Below are 27,478 nucleotides of genomic sequence, written 5' to 3' on the forward strand. Positions count from 1 at the left end.
TCTTTGTTTAATCATAGAATCCTTTTCATCTTCCATTCATCATAAATAATCCACTTCATTACTTTACCAATCCTTTTGAAAAAATTTGGTATTTAGCATAAACAAACACTGAACATTAGCCAGAGGTGTGTTAATTTCAAACAGAATAGGAAAGAACTTGAAAAAGCCCACAAAAAATTTAAAACTTAGAAAAGAACATTATCACCAACTAAAATAATCAAATTTCATAACAGCCATTAAAAAAATCCAGGTGGAAAAATGGGTAAACATAAATATAATCTAATTATTTCTTTCATAAATACACTTAGACAAAACAAATGCATAGATCAGATAGCTTGACAGTACATAAACATAATAAAGTATTTTCAGACATGAATAATTAAATCCCAATAAACATGAATTAAAAATAAATTTTAATTGTTTTTCTTTTATGGAAAAATATGCCACAGCATTTGTGTAAAAAAAATAGGCATAAACATATCACTAAAGCCACCAAAATTCACCATGTACATTATTTAAAAAAAAAGACTTTTTTTTTAAAAGCAAAAGATGTTATAGTATTTTCAGTTGAATATTTTTTATCCCATAATCACACACCTACTATAGGTGTTTGACAAGAGAGGTAGATAAGTTGGGGGGAAAAACAGTATTCTAATGCTAGCTTTTATTGTAACTCAATTTCATTTACTCTGAACTTTAAAGAAGTTTACAGGAACAGAACACAAAAACCTTTCTGAGCTCCATTTGTAAGCATCCAAAGTATCAAACAAAATTACAAGCAAAAGTCTCGACAATGAAAATTCTTGACAAATAGCCCATTTAGCATAGTTTTATGCAAGGTCTGGCACTGGCTTTAAAATTGACACTGAGGATAACTGTTCTGAAATTTGTGAAATCCAGTGATGTTGAAATGAGTCAGAAGAAGCCCACAGGAGATGAGACCTGGTAGTAACAAGAATACAAAGTCACACTATTGATAAACTTGATAGGTTTCTAAGGAATGGTTTTTCTTTTGTTGACAAAACAACAAGACAGCTGCCGAGGACAGTGTGGCTCCAGTGTGACCCCGGGCGCCGATCTTGTCTGTCAAATCAAGAAAGACACCTGGAGAGGATGTCACAGAGGATGTGCGGGAAGCAGAGTGTTCCCCTGACTTTATATATTGCTCTATTCTCTCTTTGGGTCCACTGAATGCTCTTCACTCGCAGAGGCAAATATTCAACACTGTTTTGAAAGCTGAAGCCCAATTGGGAATGAATTTTACTTAATAATTTGGCCAATAAATGGTTTTGCATTTTCTGTGCCCATTTTTTTTTTCCAATTTGGGTAGAAAGAATGTGTATCTGTAACATCTGTTTGCATCTATGACCTTCATATTTCCATTTATTCATAACAGCAATCTGATTTAAATTTTTTTAAATGTCACAATCATTTGTCAAGTCTGCCAAGGAAATTTTCATTTATAACTTGTCTCAAATGCCGTAAGTGTGCTTAATTCAAGGATGTAACAGGCTGCTTCTGGCTAACAGGGGTGATTTGTGCTCAGCACATCTATGTAACAGGAAAAGTTTTTCTCAGTTGTGGAATGTGAATATAGTCCATTATTAATCGCTGATGCTCTCAAACTGATAACATTTTTGTGTCTCACATTTGGCTGTTATGAGTTTGCGAGTGTGTTGGAAAACAGGAAAGAAATTAAATTGGAAGAAAAATGAAACATCTATGATTTTGAAAATCCTGAAAACCACATCTTGTAGTTTTCCTCAAAATGTCACTTAATTGACTCATAACTCAACCATCAGGTCTTTTCTTTGAAGCAGCTTATAGTAAATTTAAGACACATACTATCACAATTTCTGATCATGGCACAGAGGAATTTCTGTGTGGAAACTATTTGAAGGAATGTCTAAAGAAATGATGTCAAGGAATGCAGATAAATTATGCTTTTCAGTCTATGACTCCTGCGGAGTTGATAAGAGGCATGTCACAGTTGTAGAAGGAAATCACACAGTAAATCAAAGTACTGTGAGTAAGACTTTGGAAGTAGTCCCCGTCTTCAGAAGGGCATTTCTCTGATGGTACGACCTCCTTTCGAACAGTACAGTAACCATGACAGAGTTGTATGCACAAAGCTGGGGCTTTTGTCACTTACGATGACTGTTCCCTGCGTTAGGAAAAGAAATAACTCCAAAATACTGCACCACCCCTGGCAGTAACCAACAAAGTTGGTTTTGGAAACAACGCTCTTGTCAAATACATTTTTAAGGCACTTCAACAGTTATATCATTTTCTGTGTGTAAAAAAATAAAATATGCATCGAAGCAACATTCACAAGTACGAGTCTCAGGACTGTGCACAACCCTGTACATATGTACATCGCCGCAGGCCGGGCACCTCCTGCGCTATACGATTGGTCTCGTCAACTTCACTCCCTGCAAGAGAGGAGAACATGCAGTTCAGAGTTGGACAGCATCCATGAGCCGAGTGGAAGTGTCAATAAACACCAGATCATCGATGCTACGAGAAGGAAGAGGCCCACCCAGATAGCACTAGGTAACCAGTGACCCAAACCTCTGTGACACAGACATCAACCGCTACCACCCTGGCCCGCAGACTGTCACCTCCCCAGCCTGGCCTGGCCACTCACACGGTCCCCTGTGCACTGGAGTTGGCTGCAGGTCTCAGTGGTATTGTCTGCAGGGCAATTGTGCATACCCTTGGGATGGGTGCTTTGTGTTGGTTTTGATGCTCAAATGGGAGGGATGACATCCTAAGCCTCTGGGTTATTCTAAGTTCGACAGTGGCCCCAGTGTGGGAAGATGAACAGCACTGTCCAATGTCGTCTCCCCCTTGGAAATGCTTCTTATCTGCAGAACGAATGCCAGAGCTTTGAAATATTTAGAAAGTTTCACTCTGATTAATCTGCTGTTTGCTATGGCTGTATATTATTATTAGGGCATCAGGATTTTTGGATAACTTTCTCCATTCTCTGTCAAAATTTATATGTAGACATTCTGGTCTATAATGCACACATACATTGATAGATATAAACATAAGTATATCTGAAAGTTTCAGAATAGGTAAACAGTAAAGAATAAGGTACTAACATGCCCCTCTACCAACCCTGAGGGGAGGACCAGGCCTGGAGTCCAGCACAGAGTGGCACTCACTAACACTTTAAGTAACTAAATGAGCGACGGTGTTGGATGCGTTCATCTTTCCAGGTAGGATCCTGGGGACCCGGGTGCTCCTTCGAAAAGCAATGTGTATTTCTGTCCGGAGTAACCTCATGGTGCAGGGGAAAGGTTTTGGGGGCCAAAGAGACCAGGGTTCAAGTCCTAACTCTAACATGGGCTAAAGCACCCACATGGCCTCGGGCAAGTTGCTCCCTCTCTGAGCCTGTTCCCCAACCCGTACAGCGGGGGTAGCAGAGCTGCTGCAAACAGTGTTGCAGACACTAATGGACAACAGTGACAGCAAAGAAAACCACAGCAGCTAGCTTTTGTCAGACACCTGCCACATGCTCCCCCACAACTCCGAGGAGGAGATGTCAGCGTCAGCCCTCGAGTGGCAGACACTGAGGGCAGAGGAGTGATGTGCCCCAGGTCACCAGCGAGCAGGGGCAGAGCTGGCTGCAGGCTGGCTCACGGGTCACATGTGCTTTGAGTCTATTTACTGAACATTCACCCCATTGCACCATGCCCTTCAGTATGAGCAAATGGAAAGGAGCTTTACAAGCTGCATTTTAAGTATAATTGTACTTTTACAACCATTCAAAACATTTAACCTCAACCCTCCTGCTCACACTGAAGTGGATCCATGCATCATTGTTGGATTTAGTTAAGGAAATATGTCCCCTGAGAATGAGAACATGCAGTGTGTGAATAGCTAACGTTCAGAAACAGCATTTCAATCTGATTCGGATCCAAGTAAGATCTGCCCGGAGTCCCACCTTCTGCCGTGACACCATCCATGACTTTATCGTGGGCACCAGCACGCTGCCCAGGAGGATCTGCACCGGGTGGTAGATGAGCAGAGGGACAGAGATTAAGGAGAGGTGCTCGTGGCCCGCGAACACGATCTTCAGCATCGGGATTCCTGGCGGACAAAGGGAGGAAATCGAGAGGCACATTCAGTCTGTCGTCAATTAAGGACCTTCTCCGTTAAACTGGAACTTGGAATAGGTCAGCGATGGCGAACCTTTAGAACTCGGCGTGCCAGCATTTTGAAAAACCCTAACTTAACTCTGGTGCCATGTCACATATAGAAATTTTTTGATATGTGCAACCATAGTAAAACAAAGATATATATATATATATATATATATATATATGTGTATATATATATATATATATATACATATATATATATATATTTTAAATATATTTTATTGATTTCTTACAGAGAGGAAGGGAGAGGGATAGAGACTTAGAAACATCGATGAGAGAGAAACATCGACCAGCCGCCTCCTGCACACCCCCTACTGGAGATCTGCCCTCAACCAAGGTACATGCCCTTGGCCGGAATCGAACCTGGGACCCCTCAGTCCGCAGGCTGACGCTCTATCCACTGAGCCAAACCAGCCAGAGCAAAGATTTATATTTTTGATATTTATTTTACATATTTAAATGCCATTTAACAAAGAAAAATCAACCAAAAAAATGAGTTCGAGTGTCACCTCTGACACACGTGTCGTAGGTTCGACATCACTGGACTAGGTCATGGCCACAGTCCCCGGGGGGTTCACAGACCGGAAAGGGAAGGTCTCAAGTGAGTCACTGAGTCGGTGCATCCTCTTTCACTACATAAGCTATGAGCTCTACCTGGAACCAATGAAAGCTCAAAAGGTGCTCGGTATTTGAGGGCACTAATAACTCTTGCTGCATGCGCAGCCTGTCTACCGAGGAGAGGGGAGGAGGTAGCGTGGAATAGAGTTTCTTCAGGAAGGCTAAATCCCAGAGAGGCCAAAGTTCAAAATAGATCCTTTCTTGCTTAGTCGTGGAATAGGGAGGCCTTCCTGGCATCATTTCAAAGCCCCAAAGTTCACTTTTGAGAGCTGGAAGGATATGGTCAGATAATGTATGGTATAAACTGCTGTAAGGAGGAGGATACCTTAGCCAAATAAACATTAACAAAGGCTTTGCATGTTCTCATTTGGCCAAGGGTCTCGCATGCTATACAACAATGCGTATGGCAGGCGAACTCTAAGACTAGTGCTGACTGTTTAAACCCACATTGAAAGTTTTAATGGAGTTCAGGTACATGAATACTACTTCCCGAGTCTACACTCTATTGCACCAAGGGCACGGTGTGCATATTTTGTAAGCGGCTGACTATAGTGTGTATCTATTAAGCTTCCATAACACAATCCAGACACTGGCAGTTGAACTGTTATTGCCAATGGTTTTAATATGAACTGGTGGTCAGGACTGGTGTGTACGTGTGTCAGCTCTGTCACCTGAATCGCTGTAATAGCTTAGCTTTCTCCTCGTTTCTTTAGAATAGCTTCTGAAAAGGACCCCAGCTCCCAAGCATGCACAGTAAGGGCACAGAAATCACCTTTTATTATAACCCAGTGAGGGAAAGCTCCACGTTTTCAATTATTTGTACTTCTGGTAAGTTTCACACCTTTACTAAACATGCATTTTCATGGCTGTTTCTTGCTCCTAGCCTCACATGTCATTGCCGTAAACGGAAAACACTCTACTCTTCCCAACAACATCCCTCAGAACTTCAAAAGCACAGGTTGAGGTTTTTGCACAGTTTCTGTCTTCTTGCCGATAGAAAAGTCAAAGGTTTCTTTTAAAAAACAATATGCTCAATCCGTTCACAGTTGAAAAGCCACATCTGACATTGGAAAGTCATTCCGATGAGAAAAGGAGATGATGTGAACACACCCACCCTGTTTCCAGGAAAGATGGCTTGGTCCAAAGGAATGACGCAGAGAAGCTGGGGATGGGGGTGAAGGAAAGGTGGGGCTCCAGGGAGCGCATGAAATATGGGGATATTTGCCTCTAAAGGTGATCAGAGCAGGGGTTTCTGATCCCAAATTCGAGTACGGTGGTTGCTGGGCTAAAACGCCTGAGGTGTCCTTTCTTGGCTAAGCCTCGGGCTCAGAGTCACTGGGCACAGAAGGGAAGCCAGGGAGACAGTCAGGCGGCTGCTGCTACCGTAAGTCAACAGGAAACCGACTGCAAGACATACAAGGCGTCCTAGTGTCCGAGACATCAGAAATCCCCTGGATGTGACGGATTAGGTAGAGAGACAGCAATGCTAAGGGTGAAAATGGTTCTCAGGTATTGAGCGCATACTAGATGCCATGCGCCGTCTGCCTCGCGCTTTCCCACATTAACTGAACTAGGCCTGGCAGTAACCCGGAGGCTGATGAAAACTACCCTGTGCACCGTTTTCCTAGTGAGGAAACGGAAACTTTCCCCATGGTGACGTCGGAACTGCCACGCAGGCAACTTGTTCCCCATGTCAGGGGAGACGCCGAGGTCTTCAGTTCAGACGCCGTGGGGACTGCAACTCCTCGAAGCAGAACAGGGCCTGGTGTGCAGAAAGCTTTCCAGGCAGAAGTCCTTGTGGGCTCATTCTCCTTAAGGGGCTCCTGTGACTTCATGTGGATGAGGGACTAAGCGACTGTGGGGACCACCCTGGAGAGGGAGACAGAGACGAGCCACGTCCTTACCCTCAAGAAGCTTCCAGGGTACAGTGACCTCTACCTTCTGTGGACCTGAATCCACCCTCCACCTCACGGGAGGAAGTCTCTCCTGCCTGTGCTGGACTTCCCTCACCACCTCCAGACAGGCTGTCCTGTCCACGCCATCTTCCACTCTGCACCAGTGACCGCTGTTGAGCACAATCTGATCATATCAAGTCAGGCAGCTGTCTATCATGTGGGACGAGACCTTCTGACTGGCCCCCACTCCCTCTGTGTCTCACTCCTCCCTTCTCCTGCCTCTGTGCTCAGCCATGAGGAGCCCCTGTGCGTCCTTCGTCACCAGCCCAGCCATGCGCCATTCCCACACCCTGTCCCGCCTGTGGGCCTTCGCACTTGAGCTCCTTTTGCCTGGAATGTCCATCACCCACTTCTTGACCAGCTCAATCTTTCAGCCCTTTGTTCTTAAGCTGAATCCAAGGCTGGCTTCTAGCTCTGTGCTCACCAAACCTGGGGCTCATCTCAGCCCAGGGTCCCAACACTTGGTATCGTTGTGTGTTTTCCTCACTGAGCTCAGCTTCTTAGGGTCTGAGACCATTTCTTCTTCAGCTCTGAGCATCCAGTAGGTGCTCAAGAGGAGTGCGTTGAATGGATGGGTTTGTATTCTTCCAGATCCCATCATAACGTTACTGTACTATGACTCCATGTTTATTACACTCACTAACTAGGTAAAAAAGCGCAATGATTTAAAAACAACACAAACTCGCTAGAAAGAGTTTTCTTTTAAAAGTAAAATTTAAATATAGGACTCTTTTCATCTCGCCATCACTGCAGTAATATAAATGAAGGAAATTAATTTTAATGCACCAGGTACTGATTCTGTGTCACCATGGCTGACAGGAGCCAACGAGACTTTATGAGGTGGCATCCGACTTTATGGAAGTGAACACTAGGCATGCATTTACAATTTTACAGGGACTTTAAGCTGTCATGCTGAAAAATGTTTATAAAACATTAATCAAAAAATGCCTCTTTAATATAATGCATTGTCTGAAAGATGTTTGAAGGCGCACACTGTAAATGGATTCTTTTTCTGACTAAAGTAATTTCCACCCAAAGCATTTCCCCACTGCTCTACACGCACACCGTGTGGCTAGATAAAGAGCCCTTTCGCGGCACGTCACTGCCTGATGCGAGCACTCGGGAAATCCCTAATGTGCAGCACGCCACATTTCCATGTCGCACATGACACATTCGTCTAAAATCACCCAACAGAGTTTGACACGGCAGCATCTTCCATAAGCACAGCTTTCAACAGACATCTGCCCGGTAGGAACTTCAAGTGCAAGCTTTCTTCTTCTAACAAGCAAGCAAGGGGTTCCTTTTATCCTTTTCTTTTATTCTTTGTTCCCAGGATGGAAGGGATAAAACAATGTGAACCGGAACAGGTCCCCTCACCCCCACTTTAAATATGTTTATTTTATGTTCTCTGAATTACAATATTCCCTTTGTATCAGTGTTCGAGTTTCAAGTTACTACTTTCTACTGGATGAACTGTTTTCTATTTTTCCTTGAGAAACAGATATTTGTCTTCAAAGATTAAACACGGGCCTTTGTACAATTTCCACTAAAGGGTTATTTGTAGTTCACAATATAAAAACTACTGACTTCATATTATTGTTTAGAGTTTATTTTACTTGTAGGTGCACACTGTTCTCTATCTATCTCCCTATCTCCCTATCTCCCTATCTCCCTACCTATCTATCTATCTATCTATCTATCCATCCATTCATTAAAAAATACTCTCTGGGCCTCTGCTGTCTGTGAGTTACTACTGTTCTCGTGCTGAGGACGTAAGGAGAACACAGGCACAGTCCATGCCTTCTTGGGGCCTTGACTACCTCAACTTTCCCCCAACTAAGGGGTGGGTGTCCCCCTTTCTGCCACTGGCTCACCCAGCTTCTACAACTCAAACTTTGGGGATCATGTGGACTAATCCCATTTGTCTTTCCAACTCCATAGGAAGCCACCAGCTCTACACGATGCTCCTGCAGATTCTCCCCTCCACCCACACTCCCCTTCCCTCGGTTTTCACTACACCTTCCTAATTCAGTTCCTCAAACAATCAAGCCAAGATGACTCTTCAGCCTCCTGCCAGAGCCCGTCTTCAGACTCTTCCCTTCATCAACGCTGCAGACCAGTCAGATTCACCTTCCTAAAGCCCATGTCAATGGAAGCCCACTCCCTGCTCAAGAATCACACAGACTTTCCAGAACCGATTCATCGAATCCTCTACCCACTCAACCTCAGTGCAAACCAGTTACTACCCCCTGCAGCAAGTGCTCCCTGCACGCCCAGTGCTTTGCCTGCATTCTCTCAATCCTTCAGCAGCCGATGGTGGCAGTTTTCCCACTTAAAGATGAGGAACCGGGTGTCGAGCAGCTGAGTGACTTGTCTGCCATCACACACCCGGGCAGGTGGTGGAGGCAGACTTGGATCTCAGTCTCTTACTTTTCATCACAAAGCGACGTTAACTCCATCAAACCCAACTTTCCGCTGCCCATTGCCCTTCCGGGCTCCGGCCCAGCCCTGCCTTGTCTTTGGAGAAGCTGAACCCGCCTGGGCTTGTCCTTTCTCACCAGGTGCCTAAATCCTACTCTGGGTTCTCCTGGGCTTTGCATTTTCCTCCACCATGAAGGTGGCCCCCATGGATGTCTTCCTCTTTTCTGTGTAGGTTTTGTTTCTCCTGAACACAAGCCAAGTATTATAATTTTCTTTGACTCTCCTATGGTGTTTTTAAGCACAGCACAGGACTGGTACTCAATACATGAGTGATTGATTATGTAGGAATAGGTGCTAAAGTAATGTTTCCTGTTGAAAGCGACAGGATGTGGAACACACACCTGATGCTTCACTGGACTGTAAAGGGAATTGTTCACACGCCCCTCTGGGGAGGACTGTATTTTATAGGATAAAAATAGGAACAGGAGAGGAAATATTTTGAAAACGCCCTTTGTATTTTTTGGAATCTAATATTACACTTACTTTCTCACGTGGCTGAGAGATGGTCTACTCCAATCACCTGGACCATTTCCTGTCTTTCAAAGATCCGCTCGCCTGAATTCACACGACTTGTTCCCATTTAAGTGCTTCCTCCGACTCTCTGCTGAGCTCTGGAGAGAGCTGCTGGCCAATTGGGGGTCCAGTGGCTTCTCTCTTTAGTTGTCATGGTGATTTCCCACTTTTGTTTAGTTTGTTCTTAGTTAGAAACATCCATAACTTTACCATCCAAATGCCCTACACATTGTTATTTGAATTCTCGCTCTTCCTGGTCAGTGGATCTCTCAGGAAAGCCCATGTTTGCCTTTGACAGTCACTGGGATGGACAGTCTCCTCAATCAAAATGCAGTCCAGCAAGGCGGTCAGTGTTTGAGAAACACGAACCCTCTTGTCCGACATCACTAAATGCCAATCTCCGTGTCCCCTTCCCCAGCACATGTACACACACACACACACACACACACCCCACAGTCTTTCTCTCGGAGACAAATAGTCACAGAAAATCAAACTCACCAGCACTGATTTATTTCAATGACTAAACAAAGGGGCCATTATGTGCCATTTCTAGAGCACGAAATGAAGCTTTGATAAGGTCCAAAGGCAGTTGTGGAATTTGGTTACAAAAGGCTTTCAGGAAGGATTATCCCAAAGCAAGCTAGTTTTTAGTAACACAGATGTCTCATGCAGGATTGATAATCCATCAGACCCAGTAGCCTGCATGGGGCAGTACAGTGCAGTAGGAAAGAGGCCTGCAGCCAAGACAGAAAGCCCTGGGCTGGAACCCCATGTCCACCCCTTAACTCCTGAGTGACCATCATGGGGCAAGTTACACAGCCTCGGTTTCCACATCTGTAAAATGTACCTACTTTGTAGGTATTTTTTTAAGTGAAATAGTATGTCTGGTAAGTAGTAAATCTTCATTGTTATGTGCCAGACACTGGGGTCGATGCAGTGAACAAATGGGCACCACCCCCCCCCCCCCCCCCGCCCGTCTTATGCTCTTACTCAGTTAACAGGGAGAGAAGATAGAGAGACCAAGCCGAAGCCAGGCAGGCGAGGAGCAAGCCCACCGGTCACAGGGGACTGAGAAGATGCAGCACTGCTGTCAGAGGTCGGATTCAGCGAGCCTGTATCACCCCGATTTGTAGAGTAAACAGGAGGCCACCTGCCTCCAGGTGATGGCCTGGGGGCCTGGGTCCGTCAGAGGCCTGCAGATCAGCCGAGAGCTGCCCAGGTGTGGCCTCTGACAGGTATCAGCGGGCACTGCAGTGGGGGGTGCAGCGAGGAGCACAGAGGCCTGAGGAGCCCCAGCGCGAAGAGCTGCTTGACAATATTAGCGCAGCGCACCCGAGGGTGAGACCTAAGAGCAACATTTACAAGGAAAGGCCTGAAAGGGAGAGGCGCTCCTTTCAACGAAGGGGTTTGTGTGGCTGGCCTTTGACTCGCTTGGGATAGAAGTTGGTTTGTGAGCATTTTCGGCCCATTGGGAAAATCAAAGATTGTTTTTGCCTTCAGTTACCTGGGCTGTAATGCTACCACTTTGATGAAAGTTTTATGTCAATAAAGATGCAAACTAGACCAAAATGAGCACCTGGTGCTGCTTTTGTTTTGAAATAGGCAAGTTCTGGTGGGAAAGGATGTTTAATGAACCGCTGAGCGGGCTCACCAGATGCTGGAATGAAACATTTAACTCCACCAAGGGAAGGTGTCGGCCTCGGGAGATTGGTTGCACCCTCACCTGTCTGGAAGCATCGTGGAGTACTTAGCGAGCAGGGAGTTAAGAACGAACTGAAGAACTGCGCCGAGGAGCCTGCATGCGAACGCGGCTGTGTCTCCAGGAGGCATCGCCATGTTGAGGGAGACCAGTGGGCAGGAAGGGCAGTGAGGTAACTTTTTCACTTCTCCAGGCTGTGAATGAAGAGTCGTCTGTCTTCTAAAGGGAAAGTCTGGCTTCTGTTCACACTCGAGGATGTGAGAACATCAGAAATAGAAACGAGGATTTCACATGACAAAAGCCATGCGAAGTCACCAGAATGTATTGGACAGGGTCATCGACACAGACCGGGCTGCCTGATGGCCCTGGAAGCCTGGTTTAGTTTCATAGGATGTTTTAGGCGTGTTGTCACATAAATAAAGGCAAGCACGTGGACATTCTAAGTCTGAGGCAAAGAAATCCATAATCCTCTTAACAGTGGAACTTCCAGAAGGCTTCAAAAATCTTAGTTAAGTGGTAAATGTAAGCTGTGATCCCAATGAACAATAATTATTTTTAACGTACACTTAAAAAAAAATTTTAGCAACATGGCTGATAATCACCTCTGGTGATAACTTTCTTCTTCTTTTTTAAATCCTCACTGGAGGATGTGTGTGTGTGTGATTATATATATATGTTTTTAATCCTCACCTGAGGATATACATATATTTTTTAATCTTCACCCGAGAGAGGAAGAGAGAGAAACATGAGAAAAAAACAGCATGTACCCTGACCTGGGCTGGGGATCGAGCCTGCAACCAAAGTACATGCCCTTGACTGGGAATTGAGCCCGAGACCCTTTGGACCGTGAGCCTATGCTCTAACCACTGAGAAACCGGCTAGCATGGTAACTTTCTTCTTGATGGTACCATGTGTATGATGAACACAAACCTCAGAAAAGGTGCATTCTGACATAAAAGAACAAGGCAGTTTTGATTTGGGGGATTAGAAATCAGTTATTTACCCTTAAATCCGCCTTTCTTAAAAAGGCTGCCTCGGGTTTCTGGGGTGTAACCTGCCCAGATGGCGTCCTGCCCACCGGCTCCTGCCTTTCACTTATTCTCAATGATACACGAATTGGGCAGTTAAGACCTCATGGGGAAGACTCTTAGGCAGAAGAAGAAATTAAGAAGAACATACAATGGAGTCAAGGAAATTAAGGAAACTCTGGGAGCCATTTCTGGAAACGATGATCTCCTCTGTCCTCCTTAACCACTGAGTACTTACGCATCTAATAACACAGAGAATTGTGGATTCCACAAATCGGTACACACAAATGGCCAATTTTATGAACAAATAAGTAGGTAGAACCCTGTCTTGTGTTTTTGTTGGGACACAGTGGAACATAAAGGCAGACACAAAAAGTGGTCCAAGGCAGTGGCCATCAGCCCCGGCCGCGCCTCAGAACCACCTGGGTGGCTTTCTCAAAACTATGCATGAAAGATTCTGAGTTAATGGGTGTGGGGAGGGGTCCTGGCACGCCTGTTACTGGACAGCTCCTGGGTGATTCCAGGTGGGCCAGGTTCAGAGCCGAGTCTGGTAACAACGGGGAGTGAGAGGACACCAGGAGATTCTGGAGGTGGACTGAGGAGCCGCTGCGGGCCAGCTCTATGTGAACTGGGAGGACCTCTCTGAGGCTCGGTTTTTTAGTGTGGACAATGTGATCAATAATAGCTATTGTGCAGGGTTGCTGTGAAGAATAACTGAGATGATAAGGCAATCTAGGTGCCTAATACAGTGCCTAGCATGTAGCAGGCACCCAGGAAATACCAGAGCCTTCTGCTTTTAATGTTTCAAAGTGTCCTCATATCTATTTTCGATTTAATGTTCACCTCAACCTGGTGAGATGGGAGAACAATATAGGCTTGCCAGTTTGGACGTCTCTATGCCTGGCTGATTTAGAATTTCATCTCATTTTATTATCAAAATAACTCCACAAAGGCATTTTTTAACTCACTGTGCATTAGCAGTCAAGCACAAAAACAGTGTAAGCAACCTGCGCGCCCAGCTCTGACCTTCCCGGTACTCTCACTGGCAGCGTGCATGAGGGGGTCACTCAGAGCGGGTGCAGCTCATTTGAGGGCAGGACTCAGTGACCTCACAGTCAGCCTCAGGCAACCATGGAGCCTCCTCACAGCCGCTGGGCACAAAACCAGGCAGAGCCTAGCATTCAGCACAGCCCAAGGACTTGCTCCTCAGACTGTGGAATTTGCTAGAGTCTTTTAGAAAGTTGGACGTGGCTTAATTTTTTTATTTTACTTTTTAAATACTTTTATTGATTTCAGAGAAGAAGGGAGAGGGAGAGAGAGATAGAAATATCAATGTTGAGAGAGAGAATCATTGATTGGCTGCCTTCTGCATGCCCCTTACTGGGGAATTGAGCCCGCAACCTGGGCATGTGCCCTTGACCAGAATTGAACCCGTGACCCTTCAGTCTGCAGGCTAACACTCTATTCACTGAACCAAACCAGCTAGGGCGGGACATGTCTTCAAAGTTCTCAGGCAGTCTGCATATCAAGGAGTCCATTTATTACATTTATCATGGGCAGTGACAAGTTAGTAATTCATCAATAAAAACCTATTTCTGAATTCATTATGCTAATTAGTAACATCACCGGTTGGGTTGATAAAGATAACACAAGCAGTTGTGTAGCTGCTCTCATAAAATAGTAGCTGACTACCCCAGTGAGAATTTTCCATTTGAGCGACTGTCCCTGGCGCTGAGGTCTAAACTGACCAGTCCAGTCATACACCACACTGCCACCACTAAAGGATTTTCAGGTGAATTACTTCATATAAGCACTCAGCACAGTGTTTGCCTATTAAATACTCAACGTCAGCTGTTATTATTACTACTTCTATTGAAAACATAATAGAGAAACAATTTTTAAAATAAATCAATGAAAGGCTTAGAAACTCTATTACAGAAGCTGAACTAATAAAACCTAAATGTAGGTGGATCTTCTATCATGGCAAATCAAGAATTATCCCAAGTCTTGATTTATCTCTGGTTCTTTCATGTATCAGGAATTTGGGTTAAAGTTCAGTGAAAAAGGGACAGCAGAAGCCAAAGCCTGTCCAGTAACTCTCTGAGGAAGAGGCTATCACCTCACCAACCGAGGCATAAAGTAATATTGTTCAGACCTTGGGTTATGACCCATTAATGAGTTGCAAAATCAACCAAATGGGTTTTATCTAGAACTTGGATAGATTATGGAATGTATCACCTACAGTAAGAGTGACGTTATTTTGTAAAATGTTCACACACATGCAAGTGTGCAATGGATTACCCTGTACAACCTATCTTCTTACTGTAGCTTGTGGGTAAACAGGTTGGACAGTCCCTGACACAGGAACCATGGGTGAGGAGTGTGTGCACCAGTGCGTTGGTCGTCCAGGTGAGCGAAGGTGATTGATTCCTGAGGGTCAGCCCGGGAATCCCCCACAGAGATTTTATTGTCTTTAATCACATACTTGCTGCCCGGAACCTGGAGACTTCCTGGAATTTTATTACAAAGTCTGGATGTTATAGTAGTGATTTTCAGACACCAAATCCAGAATAAAAAATTCAAAACAAAATAGTCCAAAAACCTCTGAGGACATAAGTGCATTGCTTTGTTAGAGAACTTACATTTCTCTCTTCATGTGGATCAGAAAATAGCACCAAATGACAGATGCTCCCCTTTGTCTCTTAAGCCTGGTAGTAAAATTTACCGGGCCTCCAACGCCAGGGCATCTTTAAGGGTCGGTCCAATGGCAGGGGTCCCCGAGCTGCCTTCCTACAGAACTGTAACTGGACTGCAGGGCAGAAACATTTACGGCTCTGCCCCAAAGACAAGCTTGTATCTTCTATCTTTACTCTGACTTCTGTTTCCACGTTAGTAGTTTATTATCGAACAGCACTCTGGCTCTTAGTTTGCAGGAATGGAGGGCAGGAATGGAGGACAGGCAGCTGTCGCCTCACAAAAGGCAGGGGCGGGGGGGCTGGCTCATCAAGACTCACTTTAAATAGGGCACAACCTTTTGTTAAGAAAGAATGAAAGAATGAGTGCAAGTTTGTGACTGGGCCACATGGAAATATGTTTATGGGAACAATGATAGAGATTAAGTACTTAAAAACCATCTTATAACCAGCAATGCAACTGGAGGTAATTTTCTTTCTTTTTTTTAATATATTTTATTAATTTTTTTTTAACAGAGAAGAAGGGAGAGGGATAGAGAGTTAGAAACATCAATGAGAGAGAAACATCGATCAGCTGCCTCCTGCACACCTCCTACTGGGGATGTGCCCGCAACCAAGGTACATGCCCTTGACCGGAATTGAACCTGAGACCTTTCAGTCCACAGGCCGACGCTCTATCCACTGAGCCAAACCGGTTACGGCTAATTTTCTTTTTTAAACAACTGATAAAACCATCCAAGCCCAAGCTGAGATCACAGTTACAATGCCTGGAATAATGTAGCACTTTTTGGTCTTCTAAGCCCTTTTGTATACTATTATCCAATGCAGTACAGGAAGTCCGGAAGCCCAGACTCTAGTCTCTACGAGATCTGGGATAAGTTCTTAAGTTTCTTTCTATGCTTTCATTTCTGCACATGCAAAATAGGACAATAATTGCTGACTTGCTAATATTCTGCCTTGTTCAGGTACCATGACATAATGAGTTAAGTGCTTTTAAAAAGTGCTTCCCAATTGTAGGAAGGGTAGTTTTATTAAGATAATAATCTTCATGTGCCAAGTGGAATCACAGATAAGCTTTAAGAGAAAAGAAAAAAGAAAGGCAAACTTTCGTATTTCAATTCCATTTCCTCTTGAGAAAATAACCGAGATGCTATTAAATGATCCTCTCAGCCCAAGTTGCAGGGAATCGTTTAATCTTCTTGCAGAGCTTCCAAGTAAAACTGAAAACAAGAACCATTTCAGCCTGGCCGGTGTGGCCCAGTGTTTGTATGTTGACCTATGAACCAGGAGGTTACGGTTCTATTCCCGGACAGGGCACATGCCTGGGTTGCTGGCTTGATCCTCATCTTGTAACCAGTAGGGGGGGGATGCAGAATGCAGCTGATCAATGATTCTCTCTTGTCATTGATGTTTCTATCTCTCCCTCTCTCTTCCTCTCTGAAATCTATCTATCTATATATAATATATACATATATATTATATATATATAATATATACATATATATTATATACATATATATATACATATATATTATATACATATATATATATATTTATTTATTTATTTTAAAAAAAGAACTGTTTCAGATTTTGTTTCTCCTCTGAACATCTTTCCAGAGTATTATGGTATCTTCTAATCTTTAGGAAGAAGCAACAGCTGGATTTCCTTTCCTGAAATACTGTAACATCATTCACAGAACCCTTCCTCTGAAGTACTTGTTTCCTTTCACATAGAGCAGGGAAACTGCTGTCTTACAGAACGGAGACATCAGCTGCTGAGCGCAGACTCAGACATCTGAAACTGGAAGGAACCTCAAGCTCATTGCCACCTGCTCATTTCACAGCCGAGGACACCGAGGCCCACAGCAGTTCAGGGATGTGGTCCAGCTGCTGGTGAGAGAACCGGAACTTGGATCCTGACTAGACTCAGGTCTGTGGTTCTTTCTACTCTTTCCAGAAGCCGATGTCTACAGAAAACCTATATTCCTTTTGCTTAGTGCATAGTTTCTGGTCACAGCTCAGCTACAGACTCATGATGGAGTAGAAATGTCAGGAGGAAGAGCTGCTTGATTCGCCTTTGTACAAAGAGTGTATAGATCAGTGATGGTGAACCTATGACATGCGTGTCAGAGGTGACACGTGAACTCATTTTTTTGGTTGATTTTTCTTTGTTAAATGGCATTTAAATATATAAAATAAATATCAAAAATATAAGTCTTTGTTTTACTATGGTTGCAAATATCAAAAAATTTCTATATGTGACACGGCACCAGAGTTAAGTTAGGGTTTTTCAAAATGCTGACACGCCGAGCTCAAAAGGTTTGCCACCACTGGTATAGATGGTAAGACATATACTGGACTTGCAATAAGTGTTGGTCATGACACTCTACTTAACATTTACATAGCATTCTTTCCACTGAGACATGCTTTTGCAAATAAGAAACAAGCGGAACCTCACACCGGACTGCCGATTGTCAGTTGACACGTTCTCAGAGTATATGCTTTCATTTTGCCATTTAAAAACATTAAAAATGAATCCAAGCATATACTTCACTGAAGGATCTCAAACACCCTGAAACATTCTCTTTCCAGGTATGGTGAGGAAGTTTCCTATGGCTATTAGAGCTCTAGATAACAAAAGTGACTTGAATACTCAAGAGAAAAGACAAATAAAACACTAATTTCACAGGACACCTGGGATCGAATTTCTTTCTTGATGCGATCTATTGACCCACTGTATGCACTGCCGTGTTAACTAGGGCACGAGCTGCTCTCGGTCTCTGCTGTGTAAAACAGCTCTGGTTACTGTACGAACATCGGCATCAAGCTGGAGAGGGCTCTGGGAGAGTTCACGGCCTTTAGGGCAGCCCACAGCAAGGGATGCTCCTGGCAAAATGTAAAATTATCTGCAGCCCTGAGCCGAAACCACGGGAGCACACGGACAAGCGGTGGTATTGTTTCCGATGGAGCCCCTGATAGTCTGTACTTCCTCTGGAGCCTCCTCTTGCTTCTTCAACGAACTCCGGGGAATGGCATCATGTCAGGCTTTCCAGATGGATTATGTGAAGCCATAGCTCAATGTCATTTTCAATAGGAAGCCTCATAATTAAAGGTCAAATAGTCACTTCATCTGCAATCAATCAATAGAAAAAGTACTAATACGAAGAACTAATCAATCAATGGCAAATGCACTAATAAAAGCAATGAATCAAATTCAGCATGTGTGTAGGTGCGAGCACATGGAGGAGATCGAGACAGGGCAAGAGCAAGAACAATAAAATAAATCGAGAGTGTACATACAAGACAGCTTTCAGAAGGCTTCTCACGCAAGAGTTTTCACCTTTGGTTCTGTAGTTACATGGGTACCACTTGGACCGCAATGATTTATTCTTAAATACAAATACTGGATGTAATAATGAATGGTATTCATAAGTATTCTATTTGAGATGCTGAGTGTGTGTGCGGGGGTGTGTATGTATAAAACCACTTGGAGAATACTATGACAGTGACTGCCAAAGGTATAGATATATATTCTAAATACCAAAGATATAATCTGTTGTATTTTAGCTGTGTGTGTGAGGTGAAGGTATAGCTCCAAGTGAAATTATCTGAAATTTCCTCCTTGGTTCTGAAATATGAATTGCTCGCACTTAGTGTGATGTTCTTTTCTTTCCATGTAGATAGAAGTTGCATTAGGCCACCGTTGTGACACATCCTCTGTACCAGTGATGGCGGGCACCAGGAGAGGGGAATATGTACTCGATCTTGTGAAAACAGACACAGGGCGTAGCAAGGCCATTCTAGTAATAGGATCCAAACACCCCTAGCTATATGGGAAAATAAGGGGGCTCCTGAGACAAGGGAAGCAGCAGAGAGGCCATTTTTATAAATGCTAGCCAGGTATGATCAAGGCATGATAAAATAGTCGAGTTGGAACTAAAAGTCTCTAATCTAAGAGCTAAGGAAACAGGCCTGGAAGGTACCAGAGGAAGAGTCAGGATGAGTATTTAGGTTTTATAGTTCCAAGAGAGATTGAGTCTATCGTGTTACAGAAGTAACTAAGGATTTACACTCCATGGTTACTTAGGTAACTACACTAGTATTGTATTGGAGAATCTAAGTACCTGTTTCAGGAGAGGACACTACAAAAGCAAACAAGTCCAAGTTCCCCCAACCCTTTTCAACAAACAGCTACATCTGATTGGTGTTCAGAGCACCTAGCTGTTTGTCTGAAAATTAGCTTTCAGAAAGCATTAAGAACAGAGAGTATGGCTCTGGAATTATGGAAAGAAGTGACAGAAAGAAAGAGTGAACAGGAGTTTTGCTTATAGAAAAGAAGAGGATGCTGATTGTGTGCTTTTGGGGGTAGAGTTCATCATTCAACACAGCCAACTCCAGCACAGAAGATCATGGAGAAACCAAAAAATGCCCCATTGGGAGGGGAGGGTCTAAAGGCCCCTGTAGAAATGCTGTGAGTCAGCATCTGCTCGAAGGACACAGGCTCAGGAGACCCTGAGTTGGGACATCTGAGACATTTGCGGGCACCCACCTCTGGACTCCCCACCTTTATAACAACCCCTTACTTTTTAGGAGACCGGGAAATCCAGACATCACATCACAATATCCACGTGGGGGAAAAAGTGTCAGATGGTTTCTTTGAGGTCAACAATTAAACGACACCTGTTACATGAAAATCTACAAGACAGACTGGGAATGGTAACACAGTCATAACTAATACAGTTAAAAGTAACTAGCAACAATAGCTACTGCTTAAAGAGTACCTGCTAGGTGCCAGGCAGCACACTAGCTCTTCCGGGCTATCTCATTTAACCCATAGCAATTTACATACATTCTGGCATGAACTGACTACCCGTTACATATAAGCACTGTGCTAGCTACTTAACAAATTTAATATTGACCTTTACAATTGCCTTACAAAGTATTACACCGCCCCATTTTACAGATGGGAAAGCTGAGGTTCAGGAGGTTAAGTGATTTGTCCAGGGTCACAAAATCAGGACTGGAATGTGGCTTTCAAAGGTCTTTCAACTTCAGTTTGATGTTGATTATAAAGAAAACCTACCAAACATGCTACAATGTATGAACAGTATATTTATTCAAATTAGCTGAAGCCCTAGATAGCAACTGCTCCTCAAAGAGTTTGTCCAATTTTTAAATCACTTTCCAAACTTGGCGAGAGTGTCAGACAAATATGAGGGAGGGGTTTAGCAAAAACATGATGAAATATCTTTGTTTTCTAGGTTCAGACTGAACTTGAACATGAGCAGACTCACAGCTACGTCATGATTCTTCCTTTTCTTCAGTGAGTCACAAGCCAAAATGAAAAGTTTTCCTACAAGTTTTTGCCACAGTGTGCCTATTAGCCCAAAGAGTTTATGAGTGATGTATATTTCAGTGAAGGTTCTGATTACTTAATGACTTTTAATGACTAGAAACATGGATTCTGGATACCTAAACACGTTATTGGGATAATGCCACTAAACTGGATAAAGCTAAGTAGAAAACAGCATTTTCCTTCTTGATCTATTTTTGTCCATTAAATAAATACTTATTTCACTTTAGATGCTAATCAGATTGAGTTAATAATAATGATAATGTGTTTCTTTATTGAAGCAACATAACATTTTGAAATGAACTTCAAATTGTCAATATCCAATTAGAGAAATAATGTTATTTCCACCTTGCCCCAAGCTTCCAGAAAATAAGTTAATATTTTCTAGGGGCAACTCTAGAGCCTTCCAAAGCAGAGTTTTTGCCCACTGTCCACCCCCATTCCCAGCTTTTAACATTAACATTCCATATGGAAAACCTTTTATGAGAATCAGAAACCTTATAAATTAAGCTAGATCCTACATTTTTTTTAAAATATATTTTACTGATTTTTTACAGAGAGGAAGGGAGAGAGAGATAGAGAGTCAGAAACATCGATGAGAGAGAAACATTGATCAGCTGCCTCCTGCACATCTCCCACTGGGGACGTGCCCGCAACCCAGGTACATGCCCTTGACCGGAATCGAACCTGGGACCTTTCAGTCCGCAGGCCGACGCTCTATCCACTGAGCCAAACCAGTTTCGGCGATCCTACATTTTAACCGTAGGCCCTCCAAAACTGGTTCAATTGTATAATAGTATTTCAAAGCAGCGGCCCATTCTCATTTTGCTATTGTCCTTTAACCAAGTGGATGATAGCCCATTCCATTTAATTTGAAGCACTGCTTGAATCTCACACTCATAATATGTAACTATCTGAGGGCTAAACTAGTTTGTGACTCTGTGAATCACTTACCCAAAGTGAGGGATTTGTGTGTAGAACAGAAAATGATAGCCACAGTGTCTGCTGGTGTGAAACCGGAATTATTCCTAGGGGCAAGAGAAAAAAGTGCTTTACGAATACTTTCATTAACAGCCTATTTAACATATCCTAAATCAAACGTAATACCCACCTTCGTGTTAACATCCCTTTAACCAATCCTGGAGACAGAAGCCATTCTACGCCCAAATTTCTGAATGTCTTTACAGAGAATCATTTCTGAGTCACTTATCCTTGGAAGGGGGACGGTTTTAAAATGGTGTGGTGGAGGTCTCCTAAGATCACACTTGTAATCAGTGGTGGCGCAGGACTCCAGGAAAGTCGTGCCGGAGGCACTGCCTAGGCTATCACCTGATAGCAACCTGTTGGCTTGAAAGAGTCATTGTGTCTGCAAAACTGCTCACTCAGTGACAAACAGGTCCTTTGAGAAGTGCATGGTATGAACAAAGATTCAACATCATAGGTTTTAGTAAAGCATTATCCCATATACTGTGGGGCCTTGACTTACAAGTGTCCCGACTAACAAGTTTTTCGAGATACGAGCCGTCTCTCGGCCGATTTTTTGCTTTGAGTTGCGAGCTAAAATTAGGGTTACAAGCCAGCTTCAGATACCCCACTGCTAGTTGGCGCAGCGAACGTCACAGTGAATGCCACAACATCAGCCCAGCATCACGTGTCTCACTCGTTCACTTTATGATTTGACATACGAGTAATTTGAGTTACGAGCTCTGTCACGAAACGAATTAAACTCGTAAGTCAAGGCCCCACTGTGTCAAGCCTCCTCTCAGGTCTCTGCAAAACATACCAACCATCCCTGCCCACAGCTGAGAAACTGAGGCAGAGAAGGCGCATGTGACCCAGGGCCCCACAGCCGGGGCATGACAGAGCCAGGATTTAAGTTAAGTCTGGCTCCTGTGCCTACGCTCTTAACTGCTATGTTCTACTATTGCTATATAGTATGTTAAGCATGAAAAAACCCTCACTTTGCCAAAAGCCATTAAATGGTATGGGGGTCAGTACTGGTGAACCTCATATTCAGATTATAGAAATTTAGAGACCAGGACAGAGGCTAGAAATGTCATTATTATCATTGTGTCCTTGGCATGTTAGAGACGATTCCTTCCTGAAGAATGAGGGTGTGAAGCCACAGTGAGTCCGTTCATCCCCTGCCCTGGACACAGACAAGAGTCAGCAAATGGAAAGACGCACTAGACCCGGCGGCGTGCATACAGCTGCAGATGTAGCACTCTATCTGATTTTTAAGGATCTCCAAAAAAAGAGAGCCCACCATTTCCTTTAGTAACCTCAGCCTCATCTATGACTTCTGTTGGAAGAGCAATCTTCCCTAAACAGGTCCCCACATCCTGTTTTCTCTGTGACACACTCACTAGAGGGAGAAGGGCCATCTCCTGCGTCTCCTCCCTGTCCCCAGTTCACAGGTTGACAGCATTTAATTGCCCTTCGGTCTTCTCGCCTCTGAAACGTCCCATGTGCTCATGCTTCCTAAACGGTCTTACCTCCAGCTCTTTTTCTGATAACAACTTTCCAAACTGCATTTTTGGTGTCCCCCTCAGCTGAGAATCCTCCGTGGATATATGTCACTTGAGTATAATAAGATTGCCTTGCCGTTCCTACATTTTATTCTCATATTTATATTGTGATACCAATCTTATTGTTTATTTTTTTAATTAATTTTTTTGGTGTTAATCCTCCCTGAGGATATTTTTCCATACATTTTTAGAGAGAGTGTAAAGGAGGGGGAGAGACAGAGAGAGAGAAACATTGATGTGAGAGAGACACATGGACTGTTTGCCTCCTGCATGCGTGGCTCCCCTTCCCATCCAACCAGGGCCAGGGATCGAGCCTGCAACTGAGGTACATGCCCTTGACCAGAATTGAACCCAGGACCCTTCAGTCTGCGGACTGATGCTCTATCCACTGAGCCAAACTGGCTAGGGCCCACACTTATTCTGTAAACATAGTACTACATGGCCCACATAGTCCTTGATCCCCTCATTCATCATGGAGGCCGAATGTGAAAGGAGCCCCGTAAGGTCCCGTGAGCGTGGAGGAAAGGAAGACAGGTATATACTCCATAAAAGAGAAAGAGAACGAGTGTGTGTGTGTGTGTGTGGGGGGGGGGGGGGGGTGATTTGGAGTGGGGCCAGGATTCTCTCAAGCTTGGCAGAGGAGTGGGTGGTGATGGAACACAAAGAACCTTCCTGAAGAAAACAGCTAGTGGGCTGGCCTTTAAAGAACAGGCAGAGACACGTGCAGGCTCTCCAGGCTGACTGTGCACAGGGACACTGGCTTGTGACAAGGAGTGTGGCCTTGGTAAGTGGGGCCAGAAGGAGGAAGAGGAGTAATCACACAGCACAGTGTGAGACTGAAATGACGAGACGATGCAGGAAGAAGCACAGCGGGGGCAGGAGGTGGTGGGAGGAGATATGAAGACAGATTTAAAAGAACTTGGCAAGTGTTGGCCTCTATGAAATAAATGTTGCCTCCCAACAGCTTAAGAGCACAGGCTTTTGGGGCAAATGCACAAGAACTTAAACTCAGACCATCCTCTGCTTGGACATAAAATGGGGATGACAGTGCCTGCTTCTGAGGGCCACCTTCAGGATAAACGCCAGTGTTTGTTTAGAATCTGGCATGCTGCAGTGTTTAGTACTTGCTAGCTATTTTACTGTTACTGTTGCTTTGTCAAAGGATGAGGGATCGAAGAGATGAGAAGCTTTGAGCATATGGGACTGAGAAAGGCATCAAGGCATTGTGGGAAGTGGGGAGTGGGCGGGCCCAGTGCTGTCTGGGAGGAGCCTGGGAGCTGATGTCCAGGTGCACTGAACTGGAAGTGGTGAGAGGGAAGAGTGTGCTGCGGAAATCTGGTGAAAAGAAGAAGAGGGCCATGGGGATGTGATCACCTAGAGAGGGAAGATGCAGCAGGAGAAACAACAGGGGAGGCCAGGTCCTCAGAGAGGCCCCAGAGGATGAGACGGGTTTTAGCCTCCGAGGGGCTGTTTTCTCTGGTCTGAGCTGGGAACAAGAGATGACAAGGTGAGTGAAAACTACAGAAAAGTTCCAGTAGGAGAATGGGAAAATGGAGGCAATTTATACCAGAGATTTTACTTTCTTTGTAAAGGGTGAGGCACTTCACTCACCCATAGAGAATTGGAGGTAACACGGAGGCCCAGGAACCTAAGACATTAGAAAAGCTTGAAGTAGGCAGATTGGGGATACAATGTACAGCCAGCTGTATGGGAATGAATGCCACCTTGACTGCAGACCACGCAGCGTAACCAGCTGGGCGAGTGTGGACTGCCCAGCAATGCCTGGGTCTGCAACCCTGCGGAGGCCTTTCCTTCTAGTTCTTTGCTCCATCGTTTAGATCCAGCGGTTGCTGCATCTGGATCCAAGCAGTTGGGTTTTCTTCCCAGTGAATCTGACAATACCCTCTCCTTTGGGGAACTTTGCTCTGCTTCGTATTTGTTCCTTTCCAGATTAGAGCACATTACCAATGTGTCCAGATCTCTCTGGCCAAGAAGGCGCTGACTTAAGCTGGTGCGGCTGCCACTGGCCAGAACAGCGCGTACAGTGGCTGAGGAGGATGTCTGCAGGGACTCCCTAACACCTCTGCTCCAGGAAGCAGGCGCAGACGGGCCCCCACTGGGCGGTGACAGGCCTGATCTCAGGCGAAACTGCCCCTTGGTTCTGTTGACAGGGTCTGCAGTCAGGAGGATCAGTAAATACAAGCGGAATGTTTAAGGTTAGAAACAATGTTCCCCTTAAACAGGGCTGGCCTATACCTATTTAGAAAGTAACAGACCACTTCACATCACGGACCTTGGGGAAAACCAACAGAGCGCCGCTCACTTAGCCCTCCACTCAGGATGATGTTGCTGCTGATGAGTAACCACAGCAGGGAACGCTGATTGTTTTCTAAGCACTTTGCTGCCTGGACTTCTCCTTCTCTGAACAGTCTCATAAGGTAGCTAGTATTATTGCCTTCCTTTTTCCACAAAGGGAACTCGAAGCACAACTGCAAGTCACAACTAGAAAGTAGGCTGCCCCACGTCTTGGAGATAAGTTTGCCTTCGAGAAGAAAAATCATTAAAAAAAAAACAACAAAAACATCGCCAAAGAAAAACCACCCAAACGAAAAACCACCACTAAATGTAGTGGGTGAGAGCTGCTCTCTTGTGAAGTGACCTGCCCTCAGCCATGCTGTGCACTGCACCTATGCGGTAATGGCTCTACTTTCAGCGATTAGCATCTCTATTGTGTCTGCTCACATTTTTGAATCACATTACTATTTATTTTCTGATTCGACCTTATGTCTTTTTAATATTTTCTTTTTATCCTGTTTTTATAATTCTTTTGATCCCTCTGGCCTCCCTTGGGATGTTTATTTCCTTTCCTTCCCAGCCAGTTTCTTTATTGGCTCTTAGAGAGCTTTCCATCCACGTTTCCCACATAGCATTTCGTTTGCCTCCCTCTGCAGTTCCTACAAAAGAAAACATGTCAGAGGTTTTACAGGGAGAATCACAGAATGTGGAGCAGAAAAGCTCCTCAGGGAGTCCCGTGTGAGTGCTGTTAGAGGGGACGTCCACGTGAGGTGCTTTCCTTTGTTGACCTCTGGACCTGTGTTTTGTTTTCACTCATTTTAGGAGGTGACCTCCTCTGTCATTAGCTGAGCAGCATAAAGAGTTTCAGAGCTCTGTGGCTCCGCTGCCTCATCTCTGAAGTGGTAAGAGACTTATCATTAACCACAAGGTTGTCTTCCTTCTCTCCCTCCCGCCCTACCTTGCTCCCCACCCTCCTCCCTCCCAGGGCTATAGGGAGAGGCCCATTGAGAGCTGGGATTGAAAATGTACTGATAAAGATTAAAAGACCTGCACAAATATTTGAATATTTGTTTTCTTCCTCTTCTCTTGTTAATGCTTTCTTTTGTCACTCTAGTGACATTCTAGGTTTCTATTCCTGTTATCTGCTTATCAAACTGTCTTTTATATATTTTTAAAAGGCTCCCAATGACTGCTTTATTTTTCTAAGCCTTTTCAACAATTTTTTTTTCTTAACTTTGACAGCTTTCCAAAGTTGTAGAAAGCGTAGGTCACCGAGGACGGCTGAGTCTTGGTTTGATGAATAAACTCTCATTTGCTAGCAACAGTGACACAGAAATGTCCAAAAGAATGTATTACAAAACCAGAAATGCTAATTCCCTCTCTTCCATAATTAGTTCTTGAAATAATATGTTATTTTGATATAATAAATATTCTGCAGTAGCTAACATTTACTGAGCACTTACTATATGCTAGGTGTTATGCTGAGGGCTTTCTGTGCACATCATTTAATTCTCCAAATGCCCCGATGAGACAGTAGTTGGGGAAGTTGACAACAGTTACAGTTATTAAACAGGGTTAAAACTCGGGTCTGTTTGGCTCTAGAGTTGGAATTTATAACCTGAACACTATTCTAAGGACAGAGAGATGAGAACACAGTCGCAACTCTCACGAGTATTTTAAATACTCAGAGCAGAGGAGGCTCCCATGCCAGGTCAGCCAGGCTAAGCAATGCTCACCAGGGGAGCAGAGTGGTGCAGGGAAGTTGGATTTTCTAGGTGGGTCTCCCCAGGTTTAAGCTAAACTGCCATCATCGGAGGTCAGTGACATGCTGTACAAAAAAGACTTCTTTCCATGCTGAGACTTTTGTGTCTGGATAATTGGATTGGTTTGAGATGTACTGAATTGGTAAGAAAAAAGCCCCACAGGCCACTTTCACCAATTTTAAGTAGAAAGGAACAAAAGGTGGGAAAAGAAAATTAAATTCAACAGCATATAAACCAATGGGTATTAGTTCCAATTTTTGGTGTCTTTGATTAATTTGTTTGTGTTTCTGTGTAAACCTAAAGAATCCAGTTAAACATTCTCTACAAATTCCCTAACCAAAACAAGTGTTATGAATTTTTAAAGAAATTAAGGTAGTTTATTT

The 27,478-nt window shown here is 44.0% G+C and overlaps 1 protein-coding gene across 3 annotated transcripts in view; it reads right to left on the reverse strand.

Annotated features, from left to right (window-relative positions):
• The window catches only part of SLC10A7 (solute carrier family 10 member 7), a 195,648-nt gene continuing 168,170 nt past the window's right edge, over positions 1–27,478 (reverse strand). For 2 of the 3 annotated variants that reach the window (XM_070415273.1, XM_070415272.1), the window contains 3 exons: positions 21,464–21,537; positions 3,953–4,098; positions 1–2,432 (listed from right to left, as the gene is read on the reverse strand). In XM_070415273.1, the coding sequence (XP_070271374.1) occupies positions 2,403–2,432; positions 3,953–4,098; positions 21,464–21,537 (250 nt within the window). In that variant the 3' untranslated portion in view covers positions 1–2,402. The remainder of the gene's footprint in view (positions 2,433–3,952; positions 4,099–21,463; positions 21,538–27,478) is intronic. The other variant, XM_070415274.1, reaches the window with a different exon arrangement.

Source organism: Myotis yumanensis, unplaced genomic scaffold (assembly GCF_028538775.1).
Source record: "Myotis yumanensis isolate MYYU_CA2020_CCGP unplaced genomic scaffold, mMyoYum1.0.hap1 SCAF_5, whole genome shotgun sequence".
In the NCBI taxonomy this organism is placed as follows: domain Eukaryota; kingdom Metazoa; phylum Chordata; class Mammalia; order Chiroptera; family Vespertilionidae; genus Myotis; species Myotis yumanensis.